Raw genomic sequence first — 20,034 nt, 5'->3', positions numbered from 1 at the left:
TTAAAAATATAAATACTGTATGATCCAGTAATTCCACTCCTGGGTATTTAAAGAAAATGAAAACACTAATTTGGAAAAATGTATGCACCCCTGTGTTTATGGCAGCATTATTTACAGTGGCCAAGACATGGAAGCAACCCAAGTATCTGTTGATAGATCAATGAATATATAAGATGTGGTGTGTATACACACACACACGCGCACACACACACACACACACACACACACACACACAGGAATATTACTCAGCTATCAGAAAGATTGAAATCTTGCCATTTGCAATGACATGAATGGAACTAGAGTGTATTATGCTAAGCAAAATAAGTCAGTCAGAGAAAGACAAATACCATATGATTTCACTCATGTGTGGGATTTCAGAAACAAAACAGGTGAACATATGAGAAGGGCAAAAAAAAGAAAGGGAAGCAAACCATAAGAGACTCTTAATGATAGAGAACAAACTGAGAGTTGATGGATGGAAGATGAGCTAAATGGGTGATGTGTGTTAAGGAGGGTACTTGTTATGATGAGCACTGGGTATTGTGTGTAAGTGATGAATCACTAAATTCTCCTGAAACCAATATTACATTATATGTTAACTAACTACAATTTAAATACAAAATTGGAGGAAATGAAAATCATAATGTAGATCTATGTTTTTGACAGGACGTATTAAGTGGTAGGAAATGTTACCAGCAATACTTATGGCATGATACCATTTTGTTTTTAAAATATATATGTGTCTATATACGGATGAAAAAAAAGTGGAAAACATACTCCAAAACATTAACAGTGTTTATATTTGAGTAGTGGGATTACCAGTCATTGTTGTTTCCCTATTGATGTCTTTTTAAATTGTCTGAATCATTTTATAAAATGTGTGTGTTTCAATGTATGTAGTCTTTATAATCAGAAAAGAGAGTAATGCAGCTATTTCTATGTTGAATCAAATTTAAGTGTGGGTTTGGAGAAATGGTTAAGGAAAGTGCAAAATGAGTTAATCCAGTATGTAACTGGCGTAAATAGATAGGAGTACCTTAGAATCAAGGATAACAGGACAAATGAAATTAAGGAAAATAGGTCTGTTGTTGGAATTTAACGCAGCAAAATTGAGCTGATCACACATCATCTCTGAAAGATGCCCAGGGAAATGGCAGCTGAATTGGTTCTTTGAATCTAAATCCAAAATTAAGGCTGAAATCAGGACTACATAAAATTCCAGTAAGTGGAGATTAAAAAAAAAAAAAAAAAAAAAAACAACTCCCTGATACAGGGTGCTGAAGGAAGTAGATAGAAGTAGGAGATTAGCAAGAAACAATAAAGCCAAAGTCTGCAAGCATCTGTGACTCGGAAACGGGTGGTGGGGGGGGGGGGTGGAGGCAGTAATAATAGGGACATTTAGAAAGGACTGCCAATTTCTTTGTTTAAACGATTAACATGAAAGCTGTGTCTACAGTTTGTTTCAACTTAGAATTTGCCTCACTATAGTAGAAAGTGATTGCATCCTTGAATTGACTATGCTGTGGAGCTTTTCTGGTTGTGGAAGTTGGAACTGAAAAGCCAAGCTGTGAACATCCATTATGATAACAGACCAGGCCACTCACTCTAGATTTCAGGCAACCAAAAGTTATAGAAGGTCTGGAGTTCACGGATAGGTTTTTGCTTACTACTCTATCCCCACCACTTAACTCACACAGTGTCATTGTTCAGTGACTATTCAGTGATGCATGAGTCAGTGAGTGAATGAATGATTCTAGTCACAGTAGACTTTAATAAACTGTAATAAAATGTGTGAGCATTCATTGTGGGCTAGATAATACATTCATCTTTGTATAGAAATATAAATTCTCATGATGACTAAACTAGTAATAATATGTGAAATTTGCATTATCATTTTAAAAACAGTTTTTCATTTACCTTATTCATAGCTGGAGTAGAGATGGCAAGATATTCAGTTTTTTAAAGCTTAATGAGGGGCGCCTGGGTGGCTCAGTCGGTTGAGCGTCCGACTTCAGCTCAGGTCACGATCTCACGGTTCGTGAGTTCGAGCCCCGCGTCAGGCTCTGGGCTGATGGCTCAGAGCCTGGAGCCTGCTTCCGATTCTGTGTCTCCCTCTTTCTCTGCCCCGCCCCCATTCATGCTCTGTCTCTCTCTGTCTCAAAAATAAATAAACATTAAAAAAAATTAAAAAAAAAAAAAGCTTAATGACTGATAAGTATTTACTTATGTAATCTCTAACAGAAATAATGGACCATTCCTATATACAAAAGGTTAGTTTTGTTTTATGTGTAAGAATAGTGCCAAAACTGTCAAAAATGCTTCACCCATTGGTGTCATAGGTAATATATCATTGGCTTTTTTGTAACATGTTGAATTCTTTGATAGATTCATGGGAAGAATGATAATAACTCAGCAAATGGAAGAAATTGTAAGGTAAGAATACATTTGCATTAACCAGTTACTTTTATGTGACAGTGTGTTGGGAGGGACTAAAATCAAATTAAAGGGAGAATAGGTAATTGGGCAGCATATCATGGAAAAGGATTAATTTAGAAGCCTGGCTGGCTCAGTCCCAACAGCACGCAACTCGTGATCTCAGCTTCATGAATTCAAACCTCACATTAGGTGTAGAGATTACTTAAAGAATTTTTTTTTAATTAAAAATAAAAATAAATAAAAACATTTAGCATTTCATCTAATAATTTGTAGCAGAAGAAGTAAGGATAAAACAAATCCCATGAAATGATATAAAAATAGTTTAGCAAGATTATTTGTGTACTTGTATTTCTTTTTCTTACAGTGTTAGGTAGTAACAACAGGAAATAGCCGTTCTTATTCAAATTTTTACACCTTTAAACCCACCACACTGGAAGTCTAGAGTACAAAAAATGTTTTATATAATGTTTGACAAGTATAAATATTACTGTCTTCTTCACTTCAGAATTATTCAGCAAGAACTACAGTATTTAGTGGCCAATATAAATCCTCTTATTTACTCTTTTGATTGGTATTTTTTTTAGTTGGTTGTGTTGGTGTGTTTGCCCTCAATATTCAGGTTAATTTCTGGCCCCTACATGAAAGGCTTTTAAATTATTTCAGAAATGTGCTGATACATTGAGATTACATTGTTACTCATGACCACAAAGCCAAATTTAGAATAAATCTTGGAATCAGCCCTTGAACTTCTAATCCAATTAGCATTGTACCTCTTTTCTAAAGACATGTTCAGTTAATACTGGCTGCATGAAATAAGTTGCTGACATGAAGAGGTAAGCATTTTTTAAATGAAATCCTCAAGACAAGCCACCAAAAAATATCATGATGCCTCGGCACCAGTTCACATTTTTAATAAACATTAACATAGTAGCACATTCAGTAAACTCCTTAACAAGGTCTTTGTAAATGTAGGATCCCCTGCTGGATAACTATAACTAGCTTTTATTTTGATTTCTAGAGTGACATAGTGGGATATATATGTGGATACATATCTGAATTGCATTAAGATATTGTGGCTGGTAAAGCAAAAGATCAGTTATATTACCCAGCCCTTAAAATGGTTAAAAAGATTAGCCATGTTCTTTGCTGAAGCAGCCTGAGTGAGCTGATGGAATTATCTTTTAATTTGAAGCTTTTTATCATTATATTGCAATTTTATATGCCAGTGTGAGCTCAAAGTTTTTCTGTTCATTGTTGGAACCAGTACCAAGTGGGAAAAAGCTATTTTATGCCTCCTTAATAATTGATTTTGGAATATCCATGGAGTGTGCTCCAAATATGACTATCTAATAAAATCATACTTGTTAACCATGTCCCAAAATGTGGGCCTCTTTGGTTCATTAGATTTTTTAGAGTGTTTGGATTTGCAGACATCTTCAGAATTGGTTCAGATTCTGTTTGATTTGGGTAACTGGATATGTATGTTTCAGAAAAACATAAGGAATATCAACAAAATTAAGGCTTTTTTACTTATCCATAACAGTCTTATCATTTTTCTATCACTAAGAAAATACAATTTCCTTTCTAGTTATTCCTTCTCGTTTTATTTCTCCTTTATGGAGAGAAATTCAAACAGCAAGAAGACCTGTGCTCCAAGAAGTATGCAATGCAAGTAGTCAAGTTATAGTTGATCTTGCCTAGAAAAAGTACTAACTCACTTACTACTTTGTTTTATAATCCAGTATAATTTTAATTATGCAGAATTGATGCATTTATACACAAATCATACTATAATTCATGTTTATATTGCATTTTAGAACCTTTAATTTTGTTCATAAATTTAAAATTTCATCATGTTAAACATTTTTAATCATTGGTTAATCTTTTGCTGTGTTTTATGTTTAAAAATCTTGAAACAGATGGCTTTGTGAGTTTATTTACAGGGGTAATCTTATTTCTGAGCCACTGATCTTAAAGTGACTGAAATGCTAAAGCAGGTATTTGTTGTTATGGTCACTAACATCATAATTGACCTAAGCTGCTTTATAGTAACTGAGATTTTGGTTTTATATGAAAGCAGAGTTATAACTATGTTCAGGTATTTTCTGCTAAAGGTGGCCATTTTAGAATGTAATTGAATTTTTAATATATTCAACTTTTTTTTTTTTTTTAATCCCCCTTAGGCCTCTGGGGCCAGAGAGTCTCTTGCTTCGTGGAGCCAGGTTAAAAAATACAAAGGAAATTTTTGGTTTGTATATATTGAAAATTTCTAATTATGGATTCGTGTTGATGCTTTATATAAAATATTTTTTAAAACATAGCTTTTGTGGTCTTTTGGTTGGATAATTTACTTAATCAAATATTGTCTAGGATAATTTTCTTACAAAGATTGTGTAAAAATAATTTTGTATATTTTTGTTGTTGATTCCTATTTTTGAATAATAGGCTAGAACCTGGCTCTGTTGTTTGTGGATACTTGTGAAACACTGCTAAGAAGATAATTCTGGCAGTTCTGTTAATGGTGGTTGAGAACCAATGTAATCTGACATCATGGTTCAGTAAACCACCTGTATAATTCCATTATTATTCTTAGATTGTATTCAACTGCTGACTCATTCTTTCATCCATTCAACAAATTTTTATTGACCTGTGACCATATGGCAGGTATTATTGGAATGTATACTGACTGAATCAAAAGGCCGAATAAATAGTGCTCTAGTGTTGGAGATCTAAATTAATTCACATGTTCTGAGTCAACTCTAGGCAAATCGTGAAGTCTTGATAATCTTTAGCTGTCAACTATCTCCTCCCATTTTGGGAATGGCCCTTCATATACTGCCCAGCCTGTGTTATTCACTGAATGTTTACAGCTTTTGAGGTTCTCTTCTTCACTCCCTTCTTTCCTATTAACTGTGTTATATCTTATCACTCAGTATGAGGCTCTCTGATAAAGAAATGCATATACTTATGAAAACAGAAAATAGGGGCCCCTGGTGGCTCAGTCGGTTAAGCATCCAACTCTTGATTTCAGCTCAGGTCATGATTTCACAGTTCAAGAGTTCAAACTGCACGTTGGGCTCTGTGCTGACAGTGCAGAGCCTGCTTGGGATTCTTTCCCTCTTCCTCTCTCTCTGTCCCTCTCTGCCTGTCTCTCTAAAATAAGTAAGCTTTAAAAATTAAAAAGAAAAGAAAAGAAAACGGAAAATAGAAAGTGTTGGTGAGGATGTAGAATACTAGGAACTCTCATTTGAGTGCTGGTGGGAATATAAAATGTCACAGCCAGTGAACAATAGTGTGGCAGTTCCTCAGTAAGTTAAACTTAGAATTATCATATGACCCAGCAATTCTACATATAACCCAGCAGTTCTACTCCTAGATATGTATCCAAAAGAATTGAAAGTAATTGTTCAGACAAAGACTTGTCCAAGATATTCATAGCAGCAATATTCAATAGCCAAAGGGTAGAAACCGCACAAATATCCATCAACTAATGAATGGATAAACAAAGTGTAGGATACTCATATAATGAAATATTATTCACTCATAAAAAATGAATTCTACTGATGAATGCTATAATATGGATAAACCTTGAAAACATGCTTAGTAAAAGTAGCCAGACACAAAAGGCGTATATGATTCCATTTACTTGAAATAATCGGAATAGGCAAATTCACAGACACAGAGACTAGATTTGTGGTTCCCAGGGGCTGAGGAGTGGAGGGGAATGGGGCATGATTGCTTAATGGGTACAGGGTTTTCTTTGAGGGTAATAAAAGTGTTTTCAAGTTAGTGAGGGTTGCACAACATTGTGATTGTACTGAGTGCCACCGAATTGTACACTTTAAGATGATTAAAATGGTAAACTGTATGTTATGTATATTTTTACCACAGTTAAAAACAAACAAACAAACACCATAATGATGTTCTGATGGCCAAAGCCAGAGAAAACCTTCAGGGCTTTTAGACCCTCTCATGTAATGCTGTATTTTAACACATCTCCCTGGCAGGAACACCTTTCACATTCTTAAAATGTGTGTTTGCCTTTAGTTGGGTCTACTGGTATCTGCTGCAGCACCACCTCTCTCTCTTACATCATTCTGGCTGATTTCTCACATTTCTGTAATTTCAGTACCCTTTGTCATCTGCGTCATAATCCCTGCCTTTAAAGAATGGTGAAAATTCCAGGACAAATTTTTAGGAAAAAGGCATGTTGAATCCTATACTACTTCTCAGCTTTCACTATATAAGGATGGGTGTGAATATTTATTGATCATCTCTCTGTTTCTAGGCATTTTCCTACTTTGTCATACAAATATCACAACAATTCTGTGAGGTATATTTTCCTATTTAAAGATGGGGAGGGAAACAGACTCAGATTAAATAACTTGCCCAAGGACACAGAGCTAGTAAGTGGCAGAGGCAGCACTCAAATCAAGGTCTAACTACAAAGTTTGTTATAAAGCTGGTCTTACCTAATTTCATCTACTTCCCAATCTTAGGCTGTTAATACTATCATTTTTGCTCATCCCAGTCATTCACATAGGCACACATTTTTATTTTATTTTATTTTATTTTTTTAAACATTTATTTATTTTCGAGAGACACAGAGTGTGAGTGGGGCAAGGGCAGAGAGAGAGGGAGACACAGAATCCAAAATAGGCTCCAGGCTCTGAGCTGTCATTACAGAGCCTGACGTGGGGCTTGAACTCAGTAACCATGAGATCATGACCTGAGCCAACATCAGCTGCTTAACCGACCGAGCCACCCAGGTGCCCCAGTAGGCACACGTTTTTAAAATAGTACTTTCCTGTTGTTTACTTAATTTCTTCTGACAGATTTCCATATTATTTCTCTAGTGGTAGAAAATTATGTCTAGACTTCACAGATTCTGGCATTCAGAGCCTTTCGAACTCTGACCTCATTCCATTGCTCATGAAAACCTAACAGAAAGCGCTTTTCCATTTCTGTCTTTGTTAACACTTTTTGCTCTATCTATAATGGCCTTCCCTGCCATCTTTACGTTTTCAAATCCTTTTCTTCCATCAGTTCCAGCTCTAATAATATCTCTCATTCAGATATATTAATTATAACTCAGAAACGGAACCCCCATGCCTTCCCCTTCCAGCAGGTTAAGCGACTGGAGTTCTTCAAAATTGGACTTGGAAAGCCTTTTAAAAACTCCAGAAAGACTTAAAGAAAGCCAAATTGTAACAACAATCAGACAGTACACTCCCTTTCATGCTAGTGAGTACATCTCTTTGGTGAAATATGCTAGATTATTTTTAAAGAGTGTTTTGTTTTGCAGGTGTTGCTATATACACTGGAATGGAAACAAAGATGGCATTAAATTACAAGAGCAAGTCACAGAAACGATCTGCAGTAGAAAAGTAAGAAAGTTGTCTATTTTCATTTATTTACACATGAATATGTCTATGTATTCATATATGTATAAAATACTATGTATATAAACATACATGTCAGTCAACAAAAGATGGTATTCTTGAGGATAGGGATGTATACATGTAGCATTTTGCACAATGTTTGGCATATAGTAGGTGCTAGATTATAACTTTAAATTAACAGCTTTAAAATAATACTATTGGATAATAATGGAATCACTTGATCAGACTAATCCTCCTGCAGATAGCAATTATGAAATCTGGACAAAAATTATTTTACATAAACAAGTATCTGAAAATACAGGAGAGTATTTTCCCATAACTTCTTACCTGAAGGCACTCCCTAATTCATGTGCTGCATAGGGCATCGTAGAGCCTGAGCTTCACAAGATTTAAGTGTTGGAGGACAAGGTTTAAAGCTAGAAAAACAACTAGACAGAGGTAAAACTGTGTAGGGGAGGGAGCCACAGAAGGGAATGAACTCTGTACATAAATTATGCCCAAATCTTTGACTATTAGACCTATACATGTGCAAGAGAGACCCTGGTGGGCTTAGCAGAAAAACAGTCGCGGGAAGAACAGAACATAGGATTTTGCTGTTGTCTATTGCAGTGGAAACAGAGTTTGATGTTTGAGCCTAGCCGAGTTAACTTCCTGCTGGAATGAAAATCAGCACTCTTATGAAGAACATAAAAGAGTACAGTCTTTACAACCTGCTATTTATAAGATTTAGTATGTAATCAAAAATAAGTAGACATATGAAGAAAATGTAATTTGTATTCAAGAGAAGAAGCATTCAATAGAAATTGTCTCCATAATGTTCTGTATCTTGCAGTTAACAGACAAGGTCTTTAGAGCAGATATTATAAGTATTTTTAAGGGCCTAAAAAATGTGACTAAACACATGTAAAATATCAGCAAAGAAATGGAAAATACAGAAAACAGTATGGAGGTTCCTCAAAAAGTTAAAAGTAGAACTGCCCTGTGATTCAGCAATTACACTACTAGGTGTTTACCCAAAGGATACAAAAACACTGATTTGAAGGGATACATGCCCCCTGATAATTTATACTGGCACTATCACCAATAACCAAATTACGGAAAGAGCCCAAATGTGCACCAACTGATGATTGGATAAAGATATGGAGTGTGTATGTATGTATGTATGGTATATACACACTGGAATATTACTCAGCCATCAAAAAGAATGAACTTGCCATTTGTAACATGGATGGAGCTATGGCGTATTACGCTAAGTGAAATAAGTCAGAGAAAGACAAATACCATACATATTATTTCACTCACATGTAGAATTTAAGAAACAAGTGAACATAGTGGGGAACAAAAAGAGGCAGACCAAGAAACAGATTCTTAACTATGGAGAACAAACTGATAGTTGTCAGAGGGGAAGTGAGGTGGGGGATGGGTTAAAAGGCGATGGTTATTAAAGAGAGCACTTGTGAAGAGCACCAGGTGTTGTATGTGATTGATGAATCACTAAATTCTATACCTGAAACTAGTGTGGCACTGTATGTTAACTAACTGGAATTTAAATAAAAATTTGAGGGGAAAAAAAAAGAAATGGAAACTATAAAGAGAATTCAGCAGATATTCTTGAGTTGAAAATCTAATTACTGAAATGTAAATGTCATTAGATGGGCTCAGTACCAGATTGAGGAAGGCAGCAGAAATTGGCGGTGAATTTCAAAAAGCAATAGAAATTATTCAGTCTGAAGAACAGGGAGAAAAAAGATTGAAGAAAAAATGAACAGAATTTCAGAACCATGTGAATACACAATATTAAGCTATTTAGCATAATTCTAATTGAGTCCTTCCCCAAAGAGGAGAGAACAGTAGGGGCAGAATAAAAATATCTGAAAAAATAATAATGGCAAATTTCTTGAATTTGAAAAAACACAGAGTGGTCATTTAAATCCAGCAAATCAAAATTTGTGGACTCAAAGCAAAGCCTAAATTAAAGAGAAATTTCGAGCTATAAGTGTTTACATAAGAGAGGAAGAAAAGCTTAAAATAGTCATCTAAGTTTTTACCTTAGGAAGCAAGATAAAGAGAGTAATTATACCCAATCAGAGAAGAAAGAGAACAGATACTAAAGATGTGAGCTGGGGCGCCTGGGTGGCTCAGTCAGTTAAGGGTCTGACTTCAGCTCAGGTCACGATCTTGCAGTCTCTGAGTTCAAGCCCCGCGTCGGGCTCTGGGCTGATGGCTCAGAGCCTGGAGCCTGCTTCCGATTCTGTCTCCCTCTCTCTCTGACCCTCCCCCATTCATGCTCTGTCTCTCTCTGTCTCAAAAATAAATAAAAACGTTAAAAAAAAATTTTTTTTTTTAAAAAAAAGATGTGAGCTAAAACCAATAGAAGAGAAAACAAATAATAGACAAAATTAACAAAGCTGAAACTGGTTCTTTGGAAATAATAACAAAATTAATAAATCTCTACTTTCTCAATCTAGATTGAGGGATTAAAGGGGAAAAAAGAGATGTATTAGGAGAGAGAGAGAAAACTAAAAAATTACCAACATCAAGAATGAAAAACAAGATAGTACAGATCCTAAAGTGGTCACTTTATCCACAGATAAAGAAATATGATGAAACACTTTATTTAACTACATTTTTTTAACTTAAATGAAGTGGACAAATTCTTTGAAAACACAACATATAAAAATTAACACAGGAAGAGACAGAAAATCTAAATAACCCTATCAAAGAGATTTAATTTATATAAAATATATATTATATATATATTATATATATTATATATAATATAAAATATTATATATATTATATATTATATAATATAAAATATATATTATATATATTATATATAATATAAAATATTATATATTATATATATTATATATAATATAAAATATTATATATATTATATATGATATAAAATATTACATATAAAATATTATATATAAAAATATTAAAAATAAAAAAATATGTCCACACAAAGGGATAGCCTTTTCAACACACAATGCTGGAACAGTTAGACATCCATATGCCAGAAACCAAATTTTCACCCTTCTCTTCACCACATACAAAAACTAACTCAAAATAAAACCTATACATAAGAACTTAATCTGTAAAACGTGGGAGAAAATACTTGTGACTTTGGGTTAAGGAAACATTTGTTTGATGGGAAACATACAAAAAAGGAACCAAAAACCAAACCAAAAATTGATAAATTTCATCAAAATTAAAAACTTCAGCATACCTGAAGCTGATATGACATTGTATGTCAATGTTAAAAAAAATTAATGCTTGTATTTCAAAAGACACTGCTGAAAAAATGAAAACACAAGCCACAGACTAGGAAAAATACTTACAAAGCACATATTTTGTAAAGGACTCCTATCCAAAATATGCATTTTCACAACTTCTTTTCAACATTATTCTAGAAGCCTTATTCGGTGTCACCAGACAAAGAAATAAAAGGCATAAGTATTAGAAAGAACTAAAATTGTCCTTACTGGAGGACACATGATTTGTCACATAGCTGTACGCATTCAAAATTAAAACTATTGGAACTAATAAGTTTTAGCAAGGCCAAAACATGGTGAGAGATATTAAAGATTTATCCATTAAATAAATGACGAAATCACACTAATAGATTGGCAGGCTCAGTATTATTAAGCTGTCAGGTGATGTCTTGATTGTTTCAATCCTAGTTAAAATCCCTGCAAACTTTTTTGTGGTAATTGACAAGATGATTCTAAAATGAATATTGAAATGCACTAGCTAAAATGCATACATAGAATACATAAAGAAAATAGCCCCTTGAAAGAAAGCTGTAGGGGATGCCTAGGTGCCTCAGTCAGTTGAATGTCTGGCTCTTGACTTTGTCTCAGGTCATGGTCTCAAAGTTGGTGAATTCAAGTCCCATATTGTGCTCTGTGCTGACAGCATGGAGCCTGCTTGGGATTCTCTCTCTCCCCCTCTCTCTCTGCCCCTGCCCTGCTCGTGTGCTCTGTTTCTCTCTCTCTCTCTCTCTCTCTCTCTCTCTCTCTCTCAAAATAAATAAATAAACTTTAAAAATTGAAAAGAAAAGAAAGCTGTAGGATTTATATTCCCTGACTTTAAGAGTTATTATAAAGCTGGTGAAGGGACCAGGGTTGAAGGGGTGGAAGGCAGATGGGGTATGGAAAATGAGTTCAGATTAAGGGAACTAATACCTTACTGGAAGACAGGCACAGTAGATGTCTATCTGTCTGGAGTGAGAGCTCAATGGGAATTAGAGGATGTCGAGAAGGAGGATCCAGGTTTTAGTAAAGAAGATTTTGGCGTTTAGTCTGAAAAACTGTTGATTGAAAGTATATAGTAGAGGGGGATATCCAACATGGCAGAGAAGTAGGGGAACCTGAAGTTCCCTCTCAAACACAGCAGTGTTGAGGGCAAGGGCCTTTGAATTCCAAGAGTCTGGGCTGTAGAGTGACAGAGACATGTCCATGGGGACAACGTGGCAGGCCATACATGCGTGATTGCAAACTGGGAGAGATAAAATGTGCAGTGTAGGCACGGAGGGGAGAGATCCCCTTCTGCAGACAAAGGGAAGAAAAAGAGAGGCTGTGGAAGTGCAGGACTGTATTTGAACAAGAGAAAAACCATGGACTGGGGACGGAGAAAGAGCCAATCTCTAACTGTGGGGCTTTCTTTGGACTGGGGCTGGCTGCCCAGTTCACGCACCTGGGGAGGAAGGGAGCTAGCCCCAGGCTCAGTAACTAGTTCAGAGGCGCAGTCTGCAGTGGGAGAAAGCGATTCCCTCTCTCGAGTGCTGTGGGAAGAAGGTATATAACCATTCAAAGGACAAGAGACCCTGCCTGTGCTCACCAGCCAGAGGCCATTTATCAGCGGTGTGGAGTGGCACTTCCCTGGAACCAGGACACACAGAGTGGGACCCTTTAAGACATTGGGGTTTAAATCCCAGCTGAGCACCAGGGAGGTGCAGGAGTTGGCAGAGCGGGACAAACCACCTAGTTCATGCCAGTGCGTCACTGGGAGGAGGCCCTCCATCTATGGAGTGGAGTGGCACTTCCCTGGAACTGGGGTGTGCAGAGCGGGACCCTTTAAGACATCTGGGTTTGAATCCCAGACAAGCCCCAGGGAGGCATGGGAGACTGTGGAGTGGAAAAAAAACAAGGCCCACTTGCGCCAGCATAGTACTGTGAGGCACTCTGTGAACAGAGTGGTTTGAGACACCCAGTTTTTGCATTTTCTGATTTAATTCATGGGCAATTTTCTTCCTTTTCTCCTTCTTATTCCGTCCCTCCTCTAGTCTGGTTGTTCTGGTTGTTGGTTTGTTTAAGCAGACATATTTACTCTATTCTATTTATACCTGTTCTATATCTCTTTCTTTATTTTCCTTTCTCTCTCTAGATTAAGCCATGTAGTTTTTCTACCTGGTCAATTTTTTTTCCCTGCCCCTGTCATTTTTCTCTTTGTATGGGATAAGGCCTTCCACCAACACTGCCCTATCCCCCAACCCTGTTGTTTGTTGTTGTGATGGTGGTAGGTTTGGTTTTTTTTTCTTTCCCAGAGCTACTTCAATGAACAAATCAAAGCACATCTGGTGGAGGGTCCAAAACATCACTACGAGTAGGGAGGTAAAACAACCAGAGTCACAACAACAGAGAGCAAGTAACACACTCCAAAAAACACTTCCTGAAGGGCCAGGTCCTGGACAGTGCTCACAGGTGCAGGACACATAATAGCTTTTAAAATACATAAGAGACAGAAAACTAGCCAAAATGATGAAACAGAAGAATTCTCCTCAAAAAAAAAATTCCAGGAAGAAATGACAACTAAAGACTTGATCAAAACAGATATAAACAATATATCTGATCAAGAATTTAGAATAATAGTCCTAAGATTAATCGCTGGGCTTGACAAAAGCATAGAAGACAGCAAAGAATCTATTGCTGCGAGATCAAGGAATAAAAAATAGTCATGACAGATTTAAAAAATGCTGTAAATGAGGTGCAAAATAAACTGGATGTGCTGACAGGATTGAAGAGGCAAAGGGGAGAATAAGTGAAATAGAAGATAAAATTATGGAAAAAGATGAAGCTGAGAATAAGAAAAAAAATTCTAGACCACGAGGGGAGAATTTGAGAACTAAATGATGAAATGAAATGTAATAATATCCATATCATAGGAGGTCCAGAAGAAGAAGAGAGAGAGAGAGAGAAGGTGTACTTGGACAACTCATAGCTGAGAACTTCACAATTTGGGGAAGGAAACAGATATTGAAATCCAGGAGGCACACAACTCTCTTCAGACGTAATAGGAATCTATCTTCTACACGATATATCATAGTGAAACTGGCAAAACACAAAGATGAAAAGAGAATTCTGAAAGCAGGTAGGGACAAACGGGCCTTAACCTACAAGGGTAGACACGTAAGAGTAGTAGCAGACCTATCTACTGAAACATGGCAGGCCAGAAGGAAGTGGCAGGAAATATCAATGTGCTGAATGGGAAAAATATGCAACCAAGAATCCTTTATCCAACAAGGCTGCTGTTGTTCAGAATAGAAGGAGGGATAAAGGTTTTCCCAGTCAAACAAAAACTGAAGGAATTCATCACCACTAAACCAGCCTTCTAAGAGATCCTAAGGGAGACTGTTAGAATGTTGCAAAGGACCAGAGACATCATTATAAGCATGAAACCTACAGATAATACAATGACACTAAGTCCATATCTTTCAATAATAACACTGAATGTAAATGGACTAAATGCTCCAATCAAAAGACATACAGTATCAGAATGGATTAAAAAACACAAGACCCATCTATTTGCTGTCTACAAGAGACCCGTTTTAAACCTGAGGACACCTTCAGATTGAAAGTGAGGGGATGGAGAACCATCTATCATGCTACTGGAAGTCAAAACAAAGCTGGAGTACCCATACTTACATCAGACAAACTAGATTTTAAACTAAAGGTTGTAATGAGATGAAGAAGGGCTTTATATCATAATTATGGGGTCTATCCATCAAGAAGAGCTAACAATTACAAATGTTTATGCACCCAATTTGGAAGCACCCAAATATATAAAATAATTCACAAACATTAGCAACCTTATTGATAAAAATGTGGTAATTGCAGGGGACTTTAATACTCCACTTACAGCAGTGGACAGATTTTGTAGACAGAAAACCAATAAAGAAACAATGGCCCTGAATGATACACTGGACCAGATGGGCTTGACAGATATATTCAGAACTTTTCATCCAAAAGAAGCAGAATACACATTCTTCTCAACTGCACATAGAATATTCTCCAAGATAGATCACATACTAGGTCACAAAACAGCCCTCAATAAATATAAAAGAATTGAGATCATACTGTACACATTTTCAGATCACAATGCTATGAAACTTGAAATCAACCACAGGAAAAAGTTTGGAAAGCCTCCAAATGCATGGAAGTTAAAGAACATCCTACTAAATAATGGGTCAACCAGGCAATTAAAGAAGAAATTTTAAAATATATGGAAACAAATGAAAATGAAAACATGACAGTCCAAACCTTTTGGGATGCAGCAAGGGCAGTCCTAAGAGGAAAATACATTGCAATCCAGACCTATCTCAAGAAATAAGAAAAATCCCAAATACAAAATCTAACAGCACACCTAAAGGAACTAGAAGCAGAACAGCAAAGAAACCCCAAGGCCAGGAGAAGAAGAGAAATAATAAAGATTAGAGCAGAAATAAACAATATAGAATCCAAAAAAAAAAAAAAAAAAAGTAGAACAGATCAATGAAACTAAGAGTTGTTTTTTTGAAAAAATAAAATTGATAAACCCCTAGCCAGACTTCTCAAAAAGAAAAGATATTGGACCCAAATAGGTAAAATCATGAATCAAATTGGACTTATCACAACCAACCCCTCAGAAATACAAACAATTATCTGAGAATACTATGAAAAATTATATAACAGCAAACTGGACAACCTGAAAGAAATGGACAAATTCCTAGACACCCACACACTACCAAACTCAAATTGGAAGAGATAGAAAATTTGAACAGACCCATAACTAGTGAAGAAATTGAGTCAGTTATCAAAAATCTCCCAACAAATTAGAGTCCTGGGCTGGATGGCTTCCCAGGGGAATTCTACCAGCCATTTAAAGCAGAGTTGATACCTATCTTTCTCAAGCTATTCCAAAAAACAGAAATGAAAGCGGACTCATTCTATGAAGCCAGCATTACCTTGGTTCCCAAACCAGACAGAAACCCAGCAAAAAAAGAGAATTATAGGCCAATATCCCTGATGAACATGGATACAAAAATTCTCAACAAGATACTAGCAAATTGAATTCAACAGCATATAAAAAGAATTATTCACCATGATCAAGTGTTCATTCCTGGGCTGCAGGGCTGGTTCAGTATTCACAAATTAATCAGTGTGGTACATCACATTAATAAAAGAAAAGATAAAAACCACATGATCCTGTCAATAGATGCAGAAAAAGCATTTGACAAAATAACAGCATCCTTTCTTAATAAAACCCTCAAGAAAGTCAGGATAGAACATCATAAAAGCAATATATGAAACAGCATAAAAGCAATATATGAAAAGCCCACAGCTAATATCCTCAATGGGGAAAAACTGAGAGCTTTCCCCCTGAGATCAGGAACACGACAGGAATGTCCACTCTCATGACTGTTGTTTAACATAGTGTTGGAAGACCTAGCATCAGCAGTCAGCAAAATGAAATAAAAGGCATCAAAATTGGCAAAGAAGTAGTCAGACTTTCACTTTTTGCAGATGACAGGATACTCTACATGAAAAACCTGAAAGACTCTACCAAAAAGCTGCAGGAACTGAAACATTAATTCAGCAAAGTCACAGGATACAAAATCAATGTACAGAAGTTGGTTGCACTTCTATACACCAATAATGAAGCAACAGAAAGAGAAAAATCAAGACGTCGATCCCAATTACAGTTGCACCAAGAACCATAAAATACCTAGGAATAAACCTAACCAAAGATGTAAAAGATCTGTATGCTGAAAACTACAGAAAACTTAGGAAGGAAATTGAAGAAGACACAAAGAAATGGAAAAACATTCCATGCTCATGGATTGGAAGAATAATATTGTTAAAATGTCATTACTACCCAAAGCAATCTACATATTCAATGCAATCCCAAGCAAAATTGCACTAGCATTCTTCTCAAAGCTAGAAAAAACAATCCCAAAATTTGTATGGAACCACAAAAGACCTGGAATAACAAAAGTAATGTTGAAAAAGGAAACTAAAGCAGGAGGCATCACAATCCCAGACTTTAGCCTCTATTACAAAGCTGTAATCATCAAGACAGTATGGTATTGGCTCCAAAACACACACACAGACCAATGAAATAGAATACACAACCCAGAATTGGACCCACAAATGCATGGCCAACTAATCTTTGACAAAGCTAGAAAGAGTATCCAATGGAAAAACAGTCTCTTTAGCAAATGGTGCTGGGAGAACTGGACAGGAACATGCAGAAGAATGAAACTAGATACCTTTGTTACACCATAAACAAAAATAAACCCAAAATGGATGAAAGACCTGAATGTGAGACAGGAAACCATCAAAGCCCTAGAAGAGAAAACAGGAAACAACCTCTTTGACCTCAGCCACAGCAATTTCTTGCTCAACACGTCTCTAAAGGCAATGGAATTAAAAGCAAAAATGAATTATTGGGACCTCATCAAGATATAAAGCTTCTGCACTACAAAGGAAACAGTCAATAAAACTAAAAGGCAACTGACAGAATGGGAAAAGATATTTGCAAATGACAGATAAAGGGTTAGCATCCAAAATCTATAAAGAACTTATCAAACTCAACACCCAAAAAACAAATAATCCAGTGAAGAAATGGGCAGAAGACATGAATAGACAGTATTCCAAAGAAGACATCCAGATGGCTAACAGACACATGAAAAGATGCTCAACGTAACTCATCATCAGGGAAAGACAAATCAAAACCAAACTGAGATACCACTTCATACCTGTCAGAGTGGCTAAAATTAACAAATCAGGAAGCCACAAATGCTGGTGCAGATGTGGAGAAACGGGAACCCTCTTGCACTGTTGGTGGGATGCAAACTGATGCAGCTGCTCTGGAAAACAGTGTGGAGGTTCCTCAAAAAATTAAAAATAGAATTACCCTATAGCCCAGCAATAGCACTACTAGGAATTTATCCAAGGGATACAGGAGTGCTGATTCATGGGGGCACATGTACCCCAATGTTTATAGCAGCGCTTTCAACAATAGCTAAATTATGGAAAGAACCTAAATGTCTGTCAACTGATGAATGGATAAAGGTGTGGTTTATATATACAATGGAATACTACGTGGCAATGAGAAAGAATGAAATCCTGCCATTTGCAGCAACGTGGATGGAACGTTTATGCTAAGTGAAATAAGTCAGAGAAAGGCAGATATCATATGTTTTCATTCATATGTGAATCTTGAGAAAATTAACAGAAGACCATAGAGGAAGAGAAGGGTAAAAAAAATAGTTACAAACAGAGAGGGAGGGAGGCAAACCATAAGAGACTCTTAAATACAGAGAACAAAGTGAGGGTTGATGGGGGGAAGGGGGTAGAGGGGAAAATGAGTGATGGGCATTGAGGAGGGCAGTTGGGATGAGCACTGGATGTTGTATGTAAGTGATGAATCACGGGAATCTGCCCACAAAAGCAAGAGCACACTGTACACACTGTATGTTAGCCAATTTGACAATAAATTATTTTTAAAAAATAATAATAAAGAATTTCAGGTTGTAAAAAAAAGTATACAATAGAGAGTGGGTGCAAAGCTATAGTAAATATAATATGGTATTAGCAAAAAAAGATATTTCATTGGAATAAACTAGAGTTGAGAAATAGACCCATTCATATATGGTCAATTGATTTTCAACCAAAGCATCAAGTAAATTCAGTGAGGAAAATGATAGTCTTTTCATTAAAAGATGCCACAATAATTGGATATTCATATGGGAAAAAAATAATAAACCTCAATTCCTATATTACCTCATACTCCAAAAAGTTTTTGAAGGTGGGTCATATACCTAAATGGAAAGGCTAAAACTATAAAACTTTTAATTTTTTTTAATGTTTGTTTATTTTTGAGAGAGAGACAGCTCAAGCCGGGGAGGGACAGAAAGAGAGGGAGACAGAATCCAAAGCAGGCTGCAGGCTCCAGGCTCCAAGCTGTCCGAACAGAGCCCTATGCAGGGCTCGAACTTGCAAACTGTGAGATCATGACCTGAGCCAAAATCGGATGCTTAGTGACTAAGCCACCCTGGCACCCGAAACTATAAAACTTTTAGAAGAAAACTTAGGAAGATTTCTTCACAACCTGGGAATAGGTAGATATTTTGTAAGATACAATAAACAATAACCACAAAAGAAAAAATTGGTTAGCTATACTTCCACAAAATTAAAAACTTCTTAGACTACACAATTAAGGAAATGATCAAGGAAGCCACAAACTGGGTGATGGTATCATAAAACATTTATCTGACAAAGGATTTGTATCCAGAATATATAATGATACATTAAAAGCTCCTCTAAGTCTATAATAACAACAATGCAATGAAAAAAATGGATATAAGACTGGAGCAGAGAAATTTTTACAAAGAAATGTACAAAAGGCTAGTAAACATACAAAAAAGTGTACAATGTTATTAGTCATGAGAAAGATGCAAATTAAAACTGTAAAGAGATACATACCAATATACACTTAGAGGAATGGCAAAAATTAAAAATCTAAAGGTTCCAAGTATTGGCTAGGACATGGAGCAGCTAGAACTCTTACTTTTAAATAATCTATGGGTCACAGAGAAAATTTTAAAGAACATTTTTTTTTAATATCCAGAAGTTAATGAAAATACGGTGTATCAAATTTTGAAGGATGAAGCTAAAGCAGTGCTGAGAGAGAAATTTATAGCACTTGTATTAGTGTTCTCCGGAGAAACAGAACCAGTAGGAATATACGTAGATGTATGTAAGAGATTTATTATAGGAGTTGACTCATGTGGTTGTGAAGGCCACAGAATCCCACAGTCTGCCGTCTGCAAACTGGAGAAACAGGAAAGCCGATGGTATGATGCAGTCAGTATCCAAAGGCCTGAGGATGGCCCCTGATATGAACCTGGAGCTCTGACATCCCAACT

The 20,034-nt window shown here is 36.1% G+C and overlaps 1 protein-coding gene across 7 annotated transcripts in view; it reads left to right on the top strand.

Moving 5' to 3' along the window:
- Window positions 1-20,034, top strand: part of ATP11B (ATPase phospholipid transporting 11B (putative)) — a 128,110-nt gene that overhangs the window by 43,870 nt on the left and 64,206 nt on the right. For all 7 annotated transcript variants that reach the window (XM_049628519.1, XM_049628520.1, XM_049628526.1 and 4 more), the window contains exons 8-10: window positions 2,386-2,433; window positions 4,620-4,684; window positions 7,742-7,823. In XM_049628519.1, coding sequence (XP_049484476.1) covers window positions 2,386-2,433; window positions 4,620-4,684; window positions 7,742-7,823 — 195 coding nt within the window. The remainder of the gene's footprint in view (window positions 1-2,385; window positions 2,434-4,619; window positions 4,685-7,741; window positions 7,824-20,034) is intronic.

This window comes from Panthera uncia, chromosome C2 (assembly GCF_023721935.1).
Source record: "Panthera uncia isolate 11264 chromosome C2, Puncia_PCG_1.0, whole genome shotgun sequence".
NCBI classification, from domain to species: domain Eukaryota; kingdom Metazoa; phylum Chordata; class Mammalia; order Carnivora; family Felidae; genus Panthera; species Panthera uncia.
Note: the sequence above shows the minus strand (reverse complement) of the source record. Positions and strands in the feature narration are given on the sequence as shown.